Source organism: Lepisma saccharinum, chromosome 18, assembly GCF_977018435.1.
Source record: "Lepisma saccharinum chromosome 18, izLepSacc3.1, whole genome shotgun sequence".
NCBI lineage: Eukaryota > Metazoa > Arthropoda > Insecta > Zygentoma > Lepismatidae > Lepisma > Lepisma saccharinum.
The window spans coordinates 2,704,002-2,723,093 of record NC_139246.1 but is presented as its reverse complement, the minus strand read 5'-3'; the positions used below and the strand labels follow the sequence as shown (position 1 = coordinate 2,723,093).

General features: G+C 35.3%; 1 protein-coding gene across 2 annotated transcripts in view; it reads left to right on the top strand.

Moving 5' to 3' along the window:
• Positions 1–13,191, top strand: part of LIMK1 (LIM domain kinase 1) — an 83,476-nt gene extending 70,285 nt beyond the window's left edge. For both annotated transcript variants that reach the window (XM_083140060.1, XM_083140059.1), the window contains one exon: positions 115–13,191. In XM_083140060.1, coding sequence (XP_082996186.1) covers positions 115–296 — 182 coding nt within the window. In that variant the 3' untranslated portion in view covers positions 297–13,191. The remainder of the gene's footprint in view (positions 1–114) is intronic.
• Positions 13,192–19,092: the final 5,901 nt, after the last annotated feature.

Here is a 19,092-nt window from a genome sequence, read left to right as displayed (position 1 = left end):
TAAAAGGTAACTTGCAATAAACATGTTTTCACTTCATGTACCCTTGGAGTTTGAATGAAAAAGTTTCCACTGTAATAGCGAAAAATCTCTAATTCATGAACTCAATTGTTGCAGGTCGAAGTCCAAGTTCCTCTGAATCAACAACTCCTGAAGCTTTAACTCCGGAGGTCCGGCCACCGCCACCCCTTCACCCCATCAAGGAAGGCTCTCAGGACGTTGGGGACAGCAGCCCCTTGAAGCCCAGTGAAGCCTCTCCCGTTCACTCGAGTACAGCGGTGGAGAGCACGGCGCTGTGATTGCCCATCGTATGTAACTAATTGTAACATCTGAATTTCTCTCCTGACAGAAGGATAGGTATGCTTGATGATATGTGTGGATGTTGAGAGAGTTTGTACGTGTGAATATTTAAGGTGTAGATTTTTAACGTTGTGTAGTATTAATAAATGAATAAGACTGCAATTTTATTGAAAAGTGCACAATGTCTTAGCAACAATTTTTTTCGTTCAGGTGCTTCAGAATGTGAAGTCCTGTAATGTTGTACAAATTTAAGAACAGTGTACTTAACTTAGATTTAAGATGTCAAATGTTATGTGCTTATAACAATGCATGTGTGTTCCTTTTATGGTGATACAGTAGAACTCAAATTATCTCTGTTATCAACTGATCCATCTTTTTTTAATTGTTAAGGAGAAGGTTTTGATTTTCAGCAATTGCATGAGACATGCAGTGCTTCCGTAGTAATCAGAAAATTAAATGCAACAGATTCAGGAAGTGGTTGTAAAATTACCTTGCATTTGCCTGTCTCACCAGTATAATGTGTGTTAATTCTGTTGATAATGCATACCTTAAACATTATGCAAACATAATTATGTAAACACTTTTCAAGTTTCAAATATCCCTCTTGTGTTGAACAGTCATCATGAGATAATGTCGCAGATGCCTCATGCAGTCACAGTATTATGAAAAAACCCAGTAAAGTATGCCATGAGGAGTTTCAATTATTGTAATCACTGTTGTGTAGACTGTTAGTACAGTGGCTAATGTTGTAATCAACAGGTACCAGGTTCGTTTCCTGGTGAAGGCATTTTTTCAGTGATCCAATGTGTTCTCATTTGCCAATTTATTTTCTCAATCCTGACTTATCATTTTCCCAGTAAAAATTTAAATTGGGGTGTTTTCCAGTGGAACACCCTGTATAATTATGAATTTCTAATAGCAGATTTGCTTTCTTAATGAATTATGGAACCACAGAAAAGTAACTGTGATAGCTGTGTTCCTCTTTAAGTTCTGAAATAACCGACTTGTTTTAATAATTAATCACCAATTTCATCAATTAGAACTTTTCTTTTTCTTCAGCTGTGTTCAGTATGAAAAAAATGCACATTACAGTATATTTGAGTCACATTGAATTATGGTAATAACTAATGTAAATAAAGTAAATAAACAGCTACTATAGTAAATGTTGTTATTCTCAGTTTTATGAATGATTTAATCTTATATATTGAAACAAAAGGAAATTCTTGTCAAAATATGCTAACTATACTAAACACTAGTATAAAAAGATGCATTATAGTAACTGATAATTTTTTATTTATAATTTAAAACCAATAGAGCATCAGCCATAAAAATACATTTTTACTTAGTATTTAGTACAATTATATATTTTAATACATATTAAATACTAATGTAAAAAGTACTTTTGTGTTGATACTTTATTCATTTCTATTTATAAATAAAACTAGCAACCTGCCTGTGGTTTCACCCACCAACTACACACACTGTTTAGACATTTGTTTATAATATAAGTATTTTCGTGTTCTTGGGCCAAGCATTTTAGTTGAAAATGTAATAAAATTTTCGAAAAAGGTTTACAGTGGTCCCCCCCCCCCTCTTTTAGGGGTTGAGAGGAAGACACGTTTTAAGTTTCTAGGCCCATGTGTTTGGACTGCGTGTTCATATATATATATATTAATATCAACAAAAATATCAACCGTAAAAATCACATGTTTTATGTTACTCCTTAACAGGCGATTTGGTACTATCCAAATCTTGATACTAATATATATGCATCGGGGCATATCCAGAATTAAAATTTGGAATGGGTCCAGGTAGGGGTGCCCATCCTCCAAGGCCTGTGGTGTGCCTCCCCCGTCTATAATAGTACAAGGATGGTTATCTCGTTTCTTTGTGTTTTGGTATTCTTGGAATTAAATGTCTGTTGACACTTTTCAGAAGCAGCTTGAAATATTTTGCTGAACTTGTAATCCCGCCACCCTTTCAGGTCAACAGTTTATTTTATTACAATGTTTTTCCAAGTGTGGGTTTCGAGCTGTGGTTTCAAACTGACAATAGCTTCATTTCACTGTCGGGTATATGATGCAATGTATTTGTTTTTAATATTTCACCTCTGCATGTATCTTTTCAAGAAAACAACACAAACTTCACTTACTGAACCAAAACAGTTTCTCAGTGATGTCAGATTATCAGCTGACATGTCACAACCAAGTTTGAAACTTGAAAACTATTAGTGGATGTTATTTTTAGAATCCACAAACTGTGCACACATACAGAATTGTTCTATACTTGCTTCATAAAAGTGTCTCATCGGGAAGTATGCTGAATCTACCGTAGTGTTTTCAAAAGAAGATATACATTTGGGTGGATCTGAACCCCATGGACCCACCCCCTGGATACACCCTTGGTATGCATGCAAAAGTAAAACTAAATTGCTTCCCTGTGTTTTGCACCATGCCATGAAGGCATGTAGGGGGTGTGGAGTTAGGGCCCCACTCTTTCTTGATAATAACCGAAGGTGGGGGTGATGTAATGAGCACCATGCCCCTGGCCGCCTTTATTCCCCAAAGTTTCCTCCATGTACCCACTTTATACATCGCTGGGAGGGTGCTGGAGCCGCTTGAACAGGTGGGAAAATTCCAGGTTCTCCCAAGCTGGGGATCGAACTCTGGACTCTTGCATGGTAGCATGGTAATTAGATGCCCTAACGACTGAGCTACCAAGGTTCATACACATGTTGAATATGTAATATCTAGCTGCCTTCAATGTATGAGTACAGTGATGAAGTTGAATATGTTAATTTTTGTCGTCAAACTTTACATTGAGATAATTTGAGATTTGCTGTACCACAAAAAAAGAAAAACACATGGAACACACCTTTCAACTGTCTCTAAAGACGGGTGTAAGTACTTAGATGATATTATATAATGGTGCTTCTCTATAAGTAAATAATCAAGTACGCCCATACATTGTGTAGAGCTATCGACGTATAGCTGCATTGCATTTGTGTACAGGTCAACTACTCTATAGATCCCTGACAACAGTTGAAAATGCATTGCAAATTTTTTTGTACCTGTAAAATGTAATATTAGTATGAATGAGTGCCATTACTCGTAACTGAATGCATTTAATGTGCGTGGAAGGTGTTTTTTGTTAATGTTGTATAATAAGGTGTGCAAAGTCTGGGTGCTTTTGGCCAAAAAAATGTACCTAATTGTAGGCCTGAGTTGATACCAAAATCGATCCTAAGTTCTTCAAAGTATTTATAAATTTGAACATGGAACTATACCGTACTGATCTAATAGTCTTGCTTTAATACTGCAGTGGTCATGCGGAAAGAATACTCGTCATTGTTCACATGGATCACCATTGTGGTCCATCAAATATTATAGTTTTTACCTATTATTCGTCAACATGTATCTGGTTTTATAGCGAGAATGTCCTCTTTAAAGTAACTATTCTGGTTCACTAAAAAATATATATATAAGTTGTTTCACTCAACAAGTTACAGGAGAAAGGAAATACTAAACTCTATTGAATTATATTTGAATGCGACGAGGCCTCCCCGATGGCGCAGTTGTAGCGTCGTTGCCTTGTAATCAAGGGGTCCCAGGTTCGATTCCCGGTGGAGGCACATAGTGGTTCGGATACCACTTTAAACTGTAGGTCCAGTCCCGATTAGCCTTACTGTGCATAAAGTGGACTTCAAACAACAAATCAAATCAGTCCAATTGAATGTGACGGAACCAAAACAAAAATACACACAGGGTGTGTTGGAATCTTACTTTTATTATTCTCTTTCCACACAAGATTCACAAACAGGTTTCTTGTGATCTGGACAGGCCCATTTTATATATTTATAACACTTTTAGAAACCTGTACTTATAAAGGGTTAATAAAACAATCAAATGCTGACGAAGGCAAAATTTATTGTAGAAAAAATGAACCTTAATCTGAAGAAGACCCTGTTAGAGGGTGGAAACATTACATTTTAGTGTATAATTTTTTCTACAAGAAATTTTGCCTTGTTCAGCGTTTGAAGGTTTTTATTAACATGGAAACAAGGCTTAACTGTGTTACCATTATAAAGGCTGTCCCAAAAGAAAAGCAGGATTTAATTTAAGAAAAACATATTTTATTTATTTATTAGTGCAAAGAAATCACATTATTTGAAAGGGTAAACATTGCCATTAAATGTTGAATAAGATATTCAACAAATATTCTCCGCTGCATTGTTCTTTTTGAAATGTTCAGTTGCAGTGACTGACAGTGCACAGAGGTTGAGACACTCCGCCACGCTATTGCTCACAGCTGCAATGTTTTCGGATTGAGATTGGTCTTTTTTGAATTTTAACAATCGGCAAACGATCGCCATTCGCTCCTCTACCGTGTTGTGCTCCATATTGATCAACCACAACATGTGACCTCGCAGAATACTGCCCCAAAAAAATGGCACACAATTTAAATCCTGCATTAATTTTGGGACACCCTTTATATATGAAAATGCATGTCCAAAAACGCTCCTGTCAATAGTTTTGTGTATCACTATTGTTCTCCACTGAAATGTGAGCTATATAGGAAGTCAACTGTGGATCTTTCTCAAATAACTGCCAAAAAACAGAGTTCCTTGACTGTTCCAGGAAGGTACACTGGGAGAAAAGGTCAACAGTGTTGCGAAACAGCAGTAGCATGCAAATATAAACGAGTGAATCGGTATTGTGATCCGCACGACCACTGCAGTGTTAAAATATTCATAATTTCACAAGAGATAATTATTTAATTGCAATGTTTTTGCAGAAAGAAAGAAAATTAATTTTCCATAATTTCCAGAATATTGGAAAGTATAATCCAGTGGATAAACCAGTGAATAACAACCCAACAGTTTTCTATACCAATGCAATAGTATACCATACTATACCAGTACGTTGGTATTAGTATCGACTCAGCTCTACCTAATAGTTTTCTTTGTTTTGTAAGGTTTAAGTTTTATAAAATTATACATTTTATCAGAAGGGCATAGTAACATTCCTCGCCTATCTGCTTGTCCATTAAATATATTCTTCTGGTATTGCTTCACGATATGTGCTGACAGTATGAAAAGTTGTATTTATTTCTTAATGGTGAAAACTCGCAACAGTTTTACACACATGTTAAAGTATTATCTTTTTATAAGTACTCTAGGAACATATTGAATACAACTGAACAAAACACATGAAGGGAGTGACATGTTCTGTGTTGCTACTCTCATATTAACACATTCACACCCAGCTCTGGGAGGGGTATTTTCACGACCATCTTAAATTTTCAAGTATTTCAAAATGGCACCTTGGGGGCTGCAAATGGCACTTTTTCGTTGACTTTTTCAGCCCGGTGAATAGGAACCTGACCTCTTCGAGGGTTTCTGCTGGAGTCCCCTAATCATGACACCTCCCCCCAACCCTGTTGTTCCTCCAAGGATCGGAATGTGTTGGGCCCCCTTGAACCCTTGGTAATTTGATGCCTCGGGTACCGTATCAAACCTCCCTCAAAGTCACGTGCTGCACACCTTTGGATATTGCATCTAAACGACCTTAGTCGTTTACGGGCAAATACAAGCACATACTTTTAGACCTCCCCCATGGCACATGGTAGTTTTTTATCCCACTTTAAACTGTAGGTCCAGTCCCAATTAGCCTATCTGCATAAAGTGGACTTAAAATTCCAACTCAATCAACAAGCACATACTTTAAAACGTCAATGTTAGTTTACGGGCGGGAATGTGTTAATGTGACAAAGCTGTTCTTGAAACTGAAATAAATTATCTTCCTATCGTTTCATTACCAGCAACTCTTGTCTCTCGAACAGCACAGAATATTTTCAGTTTCCTCACTCAAACTAATACAAAGTTTGCATCCTGTACAATACAAATCAGTGTCAAAGTGGAAAGATATTAATTACAAAACTGATAAGTGTAGGAGTGTAACATTGCCTTTCTGTGTCTGTCTGTCTGTGTGTGTGACAAAATAAGCAATTGTTTGTATGAACGTTGCTCTTCTCCATTTCTGCTATATAGTCTGTATTTTCTTTCACAAATTAATACTAAAAATATAAGTTCTACATATCAACCATTTTCAGTTTGTAAGTAATACTAGAAATGGTGAGGGTTTATAGGAAACAGTATTTTACTAATATTATACTTTGGTATTGGTGATCGTATACAAAAATAACTTCTTTTTTAACTGTATATTTTTGTACTCTTTATAGTATTTTTACTTTGCTTGTTTTTCCTTTGTCTTTCAAATTAACCATAAAATGGTTCTGTTTAAAAGACTCAACTATTGCATTTAATGTTAATTTGTTGTGTAGTTATTTTATAATTTTTGTGTCACTTTATTGTTTGCATTCCTTTCTGACGAAACTGCATTTATGCGAAGGTCTTTTCTTACACGTTGTAGTTTTGTTACGATTGTAAATCTATTATTAGGGCAGATTTGTTCCATGTCAATATTTGCACTGATATCAGGATATTTCAGAAATTTATTTTCATTGAAAGGGGCGAAGTGAATGGATTAATGACTATGTAATAATTATGTATATTAACGTATTGTCGTATGAGAAGTAGAGGAATGTAACTCCAAAAATGTGGTTTCCAGTTTTGTTCAAATCAACTCCTGTATTTGGAATCAGATCGACACATGCCCACTTCTAATTCTTAGCAGTAAGATGGAGTCACGTTTCTCCACTTTACCTGCTTTTTTTAAGAGTCAGACATATTCCTAAGAGTGCATTATTTCCTCTCTGCTGTAAATTTGAAAAATTGGAGTTACATCCATCTGTTACTTGCTCAACGATATGTATTAGGGTGGATTGAATGAAAACTGAACAGGGGCCACAGAATGAAATCAACAAGGTTTATTTCAAATGTAATCTCCAAAGTTAAACAAGCACTTGTCCCACTGTTTCACCAAGCAGTGAATACCCTGCTCGTAGAACTCCTTTGGCTGAGATTGGAACGAGTTTTGAACATTTTCCATGACTTCATTGTCCGAGTGCCGACCCTTCAATGCCTTTTTCAACGGACCAAAGATATGGAAGTCGCATGGTGATAGATCAGGGATATATACGGTGGGTGTTCCAACACAGTCCACCCAAACATCGCCAACTTGTTCTTTGTAACAGCTGACGTATGTGGCCGCATATTGTCATGCAGCAAAACCACTCCAGAGGCCGGTTCTTTTGGCCTTGATTGCTGCTCGGATGATACTGCTGCCCGACTGCCTATGTATATCACATGCTCTAGGGCAAGTCCATTATGCAGTACGGGTTTCCTTTCTTACCTCCCGCTCTGTCACCACACACAGAAATATAACCCAATACATCCACTGTTCAGTTTTCATTTGATCCACCCTCATAGCAGACAGTATTTGGTTATTCCTAAAATTGCTGATATTTTGTACGAAGCAGATTGTAAGTTACACAGCCGACATTTTTTTCTTGGAATAAAAATAAAAAAGTATTTGTAAAAATTATATAAACTGTACAAGGGTGAGAATAGTGGACTAAATTTCAGTAAATTTATCACATATTTACAGATATACCAATATCGGCTGACAAATGGTAGATTACTAATTTATCTATTCAATCCCTAAATTTATGTAGTACAGCTACTAGAGTGCACATTTAAGAACCACCTTATGCAGTTATATGAAAAGTGGACCTTTTTAATGTTCTGGCACTTTACTTCTCCACAGAATGTGTGGTTTTTAAGGAAGTGTCTGTCGTTTGAATTAATGTTCTTCATTATTGATATTCCAGCATTGTATCAGCCCTAATTAAGAATATATTTTCTGTATGCCATGAAGAGTTATTTTATTATATTTTTAATATAAATTTGTCGATATTCTCATGAGTAGCAAAGTAGTCCGTATAATGAATTACTTTTATCTTCACTAATTTTATTGTTATGTAGGTCATAATTTTGTCAGTAAAATGTGTCATACTGTTCATAAGGGATGTGACAAAGGGGTGTTTATCTGATATTGAAAGTGGTGATGAAAATGTATTTCCGAGCTTAACAGGGTGTGATGATGTAGTGTTAGGTGATTTAATCATGTGGTGTTGTGTGTTTGGATTCTGTGACAAAAAGAAATCTGTACAATAAATTACACGCTGTTTATGGGATCAGTAAAAATAATAGTAATCTTCCAAAAACACAGGTATATGTACATGAAAGGAAAGAGAATAAACATAAAAAATGTGAAGGAAATAGTAAATACTCACCAGGCATTAGAGATCTTTAAATTGTTTCAGCTGCACTTTCAGATACATGTAAGCACATTTTTTTTACGTCTAAATATTTTTCGAAGGGCTTTATTTTCAAATGCTCTTTGATTTATGTTAAAGTTCCGGAAAGACCCTAAATTGCTCCTTCCCCACTGACCTTTCCTGGCAGCAAGCTGGAGAACGACAGGTCTGTGCGCTGGATGGTTGTACGAGGGAAAGAAAACGTAGCCTTGCGCTTGTGGAGTATTATTTTACTTGTTCTGTTGGGGAAACATGACAGAAAAATACATGAATGGAAAGAGGATACGTTGAAGATTTGATTAGCCGTAACTTGAAATTGTTGCTTTTTTCTCCATAAGGAATGCATGTGATTCTGTAAATACTTATTCATCATACTTTTCGGATATCGTGTCTAGCTTAATAATCAACATGAAAAATTGCTTTCACTTGCAACGTGGAGAGAAATTCATACTCTTGTGTAGTCTGGTTTCTTTTAAGTAGCAGTGTCCATTCCGACAATATTGAAACAAATGCACAACTTGTGTGAACTGTCAGTCTTCGTCTTACTGCAAGTGTCCTAAAACAAATACAAAAAGAATTTAAGTATAGGAATATTTAAATAAATTTCCCACCTTGTCACATCTCTTATTTAAAACTAATAGCATCTTCAAATTAATGCAAATCAATAGTTACTAATGCCAATTTAGATGCTATTACTCTAACTCTGGCTCTAATTCATAATAACTGTACATAAACATACTAACAATTGCAAAGTTAGTGGTGCAAGAGTGTGAAAGTGTGCAAATGTTGTAAATAGCAAAGGAATCTGTGGGTGTATCAAGCAAGTAGCGATTCTTATATGTGTGATAGTGGATGAATGATGAATAGATTTTTCTATGTAGGATAATAGTAAAACAAAAGTGAGATAAACAAGGTACGTACTATGATGACAAGTACTTCAATCATTGAAGATTTTTTACTAGTTTTTATTAGATTTTTCACACTCTTGTGTTTTGTTACTTTTTGTACAGGTTCCTGTGTTGCGATGAATGTCTGTGATGTAGCGATTCACTGTATAGGCCTTGCTAGTACCAAGTGCCAATTGCGTAGAAGTCAGGGATCTGTTATTTTTCACGTAGGTAGTGTACAGGAAACATACAAATTTTTAAAAGAAGATGATGTGTGTATATATTGTGAATACTGTATCTTGTACATATATGTAAACGAAAAATCCTGTTTTTTTCAGCAGAAATAGAGAGTCCTGTCTTATTTCATAGTTCCCTTGCCACAGCTGTTCTCTCTAGGATATGCTATTGTATAGAATGTAGATCGTAATGGCTGTGGAGAATGGCAATTCTTTTTTCATAGTTAGATGCTTGATTTATCCACTTAGGTGCATTATCTACTCCCTTTATTGTAAAAATGCATTCTTATTTTTCTTCAAACATACAGAAAAGCACTAGGAGTGTTGTACAATCATGCATTTCTGTGTAGTTGTGGGGACATTGCGTAGTAATGCAAAACTTCTTATAGTAATTCCATAACACGTTACGTTCGAAAAGCAATGACAATCTTAGTTTACTTTTGTTACGAAATAACACTCTTAGCGTTCGTAAACCTGAAGGTTTATGGCTGCAGCAACACAAGCCTTCCATCTGTCCCTATCCTGCTCAAGATCAATCCAATCTTTTCCATTCCTACTGATTTCCTTTAGGTCCTTCTCAACGTCATCCCTCCATCTTTGTCTTGGCCTTCCTACAGGTCTCTTACCATCAGGTTTCCCAACAAGAATCCTGTAAACTCTTCTTTCCTCTCCCATTCGCCCATCTAAGTCTTCTTGATTTAATTATTCTAATAATATCTCAAATTATGGAGTTCTAAATTATGTAACCTCCATTCACCTGTCTCCTCATCCCTTTTAGGCCCAAATATTTTTCTAATGATTTTATTTTCAAATACTCTTTTTTTTTTTTTTTCCTTGTACTTTCATTACCATGTGTAACTAGGCCAACAATTTATGATACTTGATCACGATGCCTGTGGTTACTGAGAAAAGAAAAAATGACAGTTTTCATTTGTGTGATACCAAAACTGCTTAATTTGGAACTGACCAATTTATTTCACAGACCAAAAGTTGGTTTGATACAAATTAATCCTTTCCGGACAGGACTTAGAATATTGAGTTTTCCCAGGAGACCATTTTTTTGGGGGCCGTTTTTCAAAAGATCATAGAAAATGTGTTACGTAACATTTTTTCTAAAATCTATATTTTATATAAATTTTCTCAATAAATTTCTGTAAATTCTATTTTATTTATTTTTATTTGTGCCTCTTGACTTCCAACTTTTTGAATGTTTTGCAGCCAGTTTATTGGCTGAGCACGTTAAGTGGTCAACTTTGTCTCACCAGTAAAGCTCCAGGGTTTCAGTCCTTACCTGGGCACTCTTTATGATTGTCCCTTCATCAATCTATCTAATTAGCACTCATGCTTATCGTCGCAATTAGCTAAAACTGTCAGCAAAGCATCGCTAAATAACAAAAAATTCCATCAAGTATGATTGTTTACCGAATGCCATATGAGTTTTCATAAATTAGTTCATTGAAATGGAAATTTGCACAGATAAAGAATCTAGCAACAGAGATAAAATGTGCAGCATGAAAGTGATGCTCTTTTTAAATGTATTTTATGTCTTTTCATGTTGGTTGTAATTACTATGGTTATGGGAACATACAAGATAGGATTTGGCGGAAGATCTATAACGCAAAGGGATTTGCAACACTAGTTTCTACAATGTGTTTGCAATGCTGTACTTTCGTATGTTTGAAGAAAAATAAAGATTTCATTTCGCATAGTTTTTCAGCCAATGGGTCATGTGAATAAAAAGGGCTGAGAAAGAACGTACTCCATTAGCAAGCTTGTTCTCAGATATGTGCACATACAGACACGTATGGCAGAGGCGTCCGGTCATCAGGAGATGCGGCGATGACCAAGAAAAATATTAAAAATATTGAATTTTAAATATTTTAGAGAACTAAAAAAATAAGAAGTCAGAACATTTGCATATTTGTGCGAAATAAGCCAAGTGACAGCATGAAACAGCTTGAAATACGCAAGAGATTCGCTAAAGTTTAGCTCATTGAAATTAGGGTCTGGTACTACCCCCTCGCACTGAACCCTCCCACGAAGTTTCCTATTGAAGGCAATGGTGTTGGACGGCTCAGCTCATCGCAGAATGCTGCAAATGTCTCTGGTCTGCTGGTGCCGAGAGCAGGCGAACGTTTCCAAACAGACAGACCCTATGACATGATCCAAGAACCTCTACTTCTCCGCCACTCTTGAAGGTCTAGGTCATAAGAGGCCTTTTTTCAGCCCCCATGTTTACAGCCACACAGCTAGGTTCCTTTGGAATTATCAATATTCTTCCGAGTGCCCAGTGGCATGCTCTAGGAGGGCCTGGTGAGGGTCATAATCTCTGCTTAGAATGTCAAAAGTAGAAAAATATGGCAAAAAGAGGAAATGATTACTAAAAAAAAGTACACAACAACCCCTTTCGAAAATCCTGGGCACGCCACTGCAAATGTCCGCTATTCCCACTTGTTAGAAGGAAAAAACATACTGAACAATATAATCATATTTAATAATACTATGGGATAGAATTATGCATTTTGCAGTCTAATATCTGTGGTATGAGCTATTACGTTGAATTGGCAATGACCTTTGCGTTTATCGTAGAGAAATATTGTACCCCACCGCGTTGAAAGATAGACCCTGACGTTTAGCAAATCTTGCAATGTCTACATGAATATGTCATGCTTCGCCACTGACGTATGGGTGTGTGTGTATACATTACTAGATCTTAAATAGGACGATATTTACAAGATGTCACCAAATTGTAAACTATGGAAGGAAGGCTTTTGTACCAAAATGCAGAACATTTGCCTATTTATTATGACCCGATGTTTCCCAAAGTTATAGTTCAACAAGATAACCTTTAGCATTTTTATCATGTCGCAGCATGCAAATATTTAATACATTGTTCATCTGTCATTTTCGTCTAAATATCTTTAATATTAACAAAATAATACTCTCTTAACTACGAATACTAATGCCTATTTCATGTTTCCATACTGTATACTTATAATAATAATAAGGGTAAATATGAAATAAATACACAGCATTTTCTAGGTAAGGAATTGAGTTTTATTAATAGACTGACCAATGAATTATAAAAAGTATATTTTTCAAATAAGCAAGGCTTTCTGTTTGTGTCTAGAAGAAATATAGATATATATGTATGTAATAGTGTTTTTCATTGTTGTTTAAGCAGCTGAAAATGATTGTTTTATTATTATTTTTTTCACAATTGCCTTGACCAAAGTCAGGTGGTTGATTCAACATGGATAATATTTTTTTGAAGTTGTGAACTTCATTTCAGATGTAAAATAATATTCATATATTTTGTGTAATTTTGCACATAAGTGTGTTTTTGTACACATTTTTTTTCTTTTACCTTTGTACCATAGGAACAAAAGGTGTTGTATAAAGAATTAATTTCTTTGTAGTCAAGACACATTCCATTGAGTTTTAATTTTTATACAAAAATGTTTGGTGTAATTTAATTAAATTGTAATAAAAACAGAAGATATGTTAGTTTTATTTTTGTGTATTGATATTGAAGAATGCTCATAAATATTTCCAAGAATTTTTCTTGCATGTACATACTACTTGCATTGTAGAATTATTTCTTCTGCTGTTTATGGCTATTACAACCATAACAGTTTGATCAATTAAACTAAAAATAAATAACTGATGAATGGGAGCATGTGTTCTCCTGAAATGTTACAACAAAAATTGTGTTTTTATGTGTGCAACAGGTGTAAACTGCAGGAGAAATGATACGTATTTACTAATCTATATTGCAAATAGACAACAATACTTATTTTCCTCGCTCCACTGATAAAACTATAGGCATTTCTATAAGAATGCCTCAAATGTATACTTATTATTCTCAACTGTTACTTTATATGAATTTATTGCTGGGCAAGATTAAGTTTATTATGTGATATGCAGGTACCGTATAGTGAATAATGGTACATGCAGGGGAGTTGTGAAAATTGGAAATAGATTTTTGCATTTTAATTAAATGAGTATGAATGATCTGTGTGTCTTGTAGTTTTGAATCAAACTAAAAATAAATGTCTGATGAAGGGAGCGTGTGTTAGGAAACGTCACAACAAAAAACTGTGTTTTTATGCTTGTAATAACCGTAGACGACAAGAGAAATAATTCTACAATGCAAGCAAGTACATACAAGTAAAAGAAAATTATTATGAATGTATACAGATTTATGAAACTTAATAATATTCTCAGTATTAATTCATGGTGTCAATTAAATATAATAATTTTGTCATGGAGTTACATATTTAAGTTAATGCATATTTCTTTTCAATATTGTTCTAGTAAAAGTATAATGGTTCCTCTACACCATAATGATTGTACTCTTATAATTATTAAATTATTCTACAAAACGGAGAGATACGTAAGGCCAAGTGTAGGACTTGAACAGACGTGCGTAGACAACACACATATTCACAGAATTATAGTTGAAACAGCTAGTACAGGGTGTCAAAAGTCTGGAATCATAGTGTTATTCACTTCAGCCTATGTTGTGTATATGATATGCTCAATATGTTGACCCTTTTCAGCAAGGCACATGTTCAGATGACAATCCCAGTTCTTCAGGACACTGAGGATTGTGGCAGGCGGTATTTGCGCAGCACATTCGATTATCCTCCCTTGCAGATGGTGTAGGTCGTGAATCTGGATAGAATAGACCACTGCCTTCTGGTGACCCCATGGGTAGTAGCAGTGGCGTACGCAAGGGGGGGTTACAGGGTTTAAACCCCCCCTTGAGCTTGTGAAATATTATGAAAAATGCTGTGGAAAAAATTATAAATGGCCAATTTACCGCAGTCAAAGATCTGGGACAATACTATTACTATTACTACATCTACTAGGCTACTACTACCACTAATAATAATAATAATAATTTGAATTATTATTTCCATGTAGCATGGAGAAAAGCACAGCATTCCAAGCACACGCGTCTTTCAGAGTGATGCCTTGAAAATAAGCACAAGTTCTTGAAAGTGAAATATGAGGGTAACTATGATTTAAAAGAGAAATAAAATGTTTTGTATTTCAGTTGCAACAATGTTCAATATTCTGGCGTACGCAGTTTTTTTGGGGGGGGAGGGGCCGGAATAGTAAATGTGGATAACACATGGCTTCGTTTTGGAGGGCAGGATGCATAATAAAATATTTCGTATTTTTGGAGCTTTTCAGTCTATTAAAATTGTATTCAAAGACAAAAATGGTAATCGGGACTCACTTTAAAAGAGGTTTCGTATTTACACTTTGATTTTTTAAAGTTCTTAACGGATTTTTATTTGAAAATTCTGATTTTTTCAAAATTTTGGTAGGGGCTGTAGCATCATCGGTAGAGGCATGCATATTTCGTTTTTGACAAAAAGAAAACGAAATTTGAAATAACACATTGCAATGTTAATTTTTAAGGTTTCTGAAAGGTGTGAGGTGCATTTTCCTACCCTGTTTTGTCACGAAATGATGCGAAATGAACTGCAAAATGCGAAATAGACTCTTAAACACGAAATTCACCGTTTATATACCGACGCGACACTTTCTGAAGTCTGAAGTATCCTGTGTGTTATGCAATTCACAGAAAATTGATTAATTTTGCTGTAAATATTTGAAAAGCAAAAATGGACTCCTCTATACAGGAATAAACTTAATATTCTGGTAATGATTTAATGTGCTATTAGAAGGGATATGTTTATTTTGTGTAATAGTGCAGTTTTTAAATCAATTGGGATTATATTCACATTTTTAAAACCAAAATGTAATTTTATATACCGCTTTTTCACCGCTATAACAGCGAAATTTCATTTTATTTACAGCTTTTGAACCCGAAATTGACTCTGTTTTTATACTGAAATTTTGCTTTTTTATTTACCAAAAGTATGTGCCTCTAACCATCGGCCATGCCTCTACGTACGCCAGTGTTCAACGAACATGTATTTTTTTTTGTGTGAACAATGAGAATTAACTAAAGAAAGTTCTTGGTTCGTTGTTAGAGGCTAATGTATAGACAAAGGCTAGGCGGACAAGAATACAGTCACCAGTCTGCCTTTCCATTGTATTATTTACCGCAGCACGTTTGAATGTCTCTCTTTAAAATGTCTCACCTTGTTGACTAGACAATTATTCAAACGACAATAAGCTTAACTATTGGAAAATGTTTTGTTGGTAAGAACAGTGAGACAATCCAGATGTGAATTATCGGGGACATTTATGCGGGGAAGAAGCCGGAAAAATTCCAACCAATTTCGGGAATCGAATCCGGATCTCCCGCGTGATTGTCAGATGCTCTACCGACCAGACCACCGCAGCTTCTTGGATGAGTTCCATACTTTGATTATTTTAATTTATTTTAATATATTTTCTTGTTTTATGGATTTTCTTCACCCTTAAAATGGCTCACCTCGTTGACCAGACAAAAAACAAAAACAAAAAAATGCTCCCAGGATTTGATAAAAAATTGAATGATTAGAAAGTAATTTCTTTCTATTGTTTTCATAAATGGTATATTTATGTAGATCTCTACTACATAATAGTAGTAGTGGTATTAGTAGTATTATTAGTAGTAATTCAGCTAATTAATTAATTATAAGTATTACTAATTAATTGTGGTTATTATTATTATTTAATTAAAGTATAATAAATCAAAGGTAATGTAAATTTGGAGAAAGTTTTAGAAATAACCCCCCCCTTGACTAAATCCTGCGTACGCTACTGGGTAGTAGTAATCCATTGGAGTGAGGCCAGGGTAACTCAACGGGGCCTCGCCAACCTATCCTCCTCCCCAGAAACTGGTCATCCAGCCACTGACGTACAATTAATCCATTAGTCCTATGGTTCCTCACTTTTGACTTTCCCTGCATTATTGTGTGGGACAAGGAGCAATATAGCAGCAATAATATCCAAATAGCTTGAGACACTGTGCTAGCATACAAATCAAACTTGAAATCAAAAATAAATACATGTATAGTGGGATCCATGAGTATTACCGTGCAAATTGTTTTGAGTTTTCTTTTAATTCTTGAAGCCCTTCTTGTGTCAAATAAAGTGCAGGAAGTAGTGTTATTTGTGATAGTATTGGCACAAAAATCATACAAATGAAGAGCTCATATGATTAAACGGACAGATTTGGCTACACTTAAAATTATGCCAAGATGCCCATATGCCCCAATTCTTCAAGTGTGATATGCTCTTAATCCCAAGAACCCTGAATTCTAGTGTATAAATGAAGAACCCTCAATAGACAGATTTGCCTACACTTAAAATTAAGCCAAGTACCCATATGATCTTATTGCTTACAGCGTGCTACTCCGTCAAAATCCCAAGAATCCTGAATTCTAGTGTACAAATGAAGAACCCCCCTCAGATTGATTCGGCCATGTGTGCAAAGGCTGAATCTGCCAGATTGTTGTCCATAAGCTTGTCAAAAATATGCCCCTCTTGATATTGTTTTTGCTACACTTAAAACTAAGCCAAAAATGCTTATAAGAGCTTTTGCTTACACAGTAGTATAATAAAATATATGCTTAAATACTTGTTGCTGTTATGTTAATATGTTACCTGGAATATGCTCAATATTTTAATTAGACACCAGGCTCACCTTGTTTATCTAGTACTAAGACAATGCATTGTGCAGAGGCTTTCTAGAATTGCTCTGTGACTCTCTCATTTCTTACATCATAAACATATGATTTTTCACCTATAAGAATAACACTACATATAGTGTCATCAGGGAGTGTATCGTGGAATTCACAGATAATTTTAATGTTTGTCCTGTCATTAACCACAACTTGTTTCCTTTTTGAAGTGTTGATGACAAACATGGATCTCTGTGCTTTGAATTCATCTGGTGCGTAATACATGTCAGTATTGCCAGTAGTGACCCTTTTGTATGCTGTAAATGCCTCATATAATTTGAGGAAATCATCCTTGGACATGTTTAAATTATAATTTTCTCTAGGAAACACCTCATTTCTGCCATTTTTAAGATATATGTTCTTGATGTTGCAGCTATCAAATTTACTTGAATTTTTTTCCTGATTATTGTGTCTTCCAGTCTGAAACAGTACCACCACAAAATCTGGCATGTCATATTGTATACTGGAGAATGAATTTGTAGCATCAAACTCATAATAAGTACCAGATGTGGGCTTCTGTACACATTGATATGTATAAAATTGTAAAGGCACCTGTGGATTTTTTATTATATCTGCTTTGTATTTAAGAGCATAACTGGCTTCATATTCAACAACCGGAATTCTTAGCTCCATAGTCTGAATAATGCATTTGCCTTCATCAGGTAGGGTATTAGGCAGAGCTTCCCCAGTAGAATTTAATGAATTGTACCTCATCAAAGTATTATTATCATTGGCAGCTCTTCTAAATGTGATTCTTAAACCACCCTTCCACATAATATCTTTGTAATCCGAGAAGAATCCTGGCAACAGGCGCATGGGGAACAATACTGTGTGGCTTTTGGATAATATTTTATCACCAGCCTCAAATCCACCTATTTTGTAGTAAGAAGCCTCGGTTTTGGATAATTTTAGTGTGGCCAAAGCTGTAGAGGTAATGCCGGGGTAATCTACTCTGTTTATAACAACACCATGTTTTCTGATCTCAATTTCAGAGAACAGATGTGGCACAAAATTGTCTACCAATCTTATATTTGAATTTGCCGGATAATCTGTACCATCGAGCTTTACAACATCAAATTTGATGTATAGATCTGCTCTGTGGGGGTGTATAAAGCCATCCCCTACATCAAGATCAACCTCAATCTCTGTGTTGGGTTGATTTAAATTTGCAAAGGTCCTCCTGTTTGGGGGGAATGATTGTAGCTCATAACTCTCAATATTTTCCATTTTTTTCTTGTATGTATTTTTATTTAAATATTAATTTCTATGATAGCAGTTGTTGTGGCTCCAGCAAAATCAACTAATTCTTCTTTTTCATTAGTGACCATCAACTCAATGTAATCTATTCTATTATGGCACACAGGAAAATATAATGTTGGTGATGGAGTGTAGATGATCGGCTCCATAAATTCAGAGTTAGGTTTGAATGTTGCAATGATGCCAGTTTGTTTGTGAGTGCCTATGCCATCTGATTTGGTGATCATACCCTCGGCCACATTACAGTGAATATTCAGAGTCTCTATGGCTAAGAATTTGGGTATATTCATAGCAGTGTGTTTGATGGCTGGTTCAAGTTTTGTGTTGTTCTCAAAGCCTAACAGCTCTCCTATAGTACCCAGATCCACTGTTTCTGTAGCAGACACAATCTCTACTCTGTGAGTGACAGAATTTTGAGTTAACACTATACCTCTAGGTAACTGAGCATTTAGAGTGGACAGATTATACTGCCCTGGAGTGATA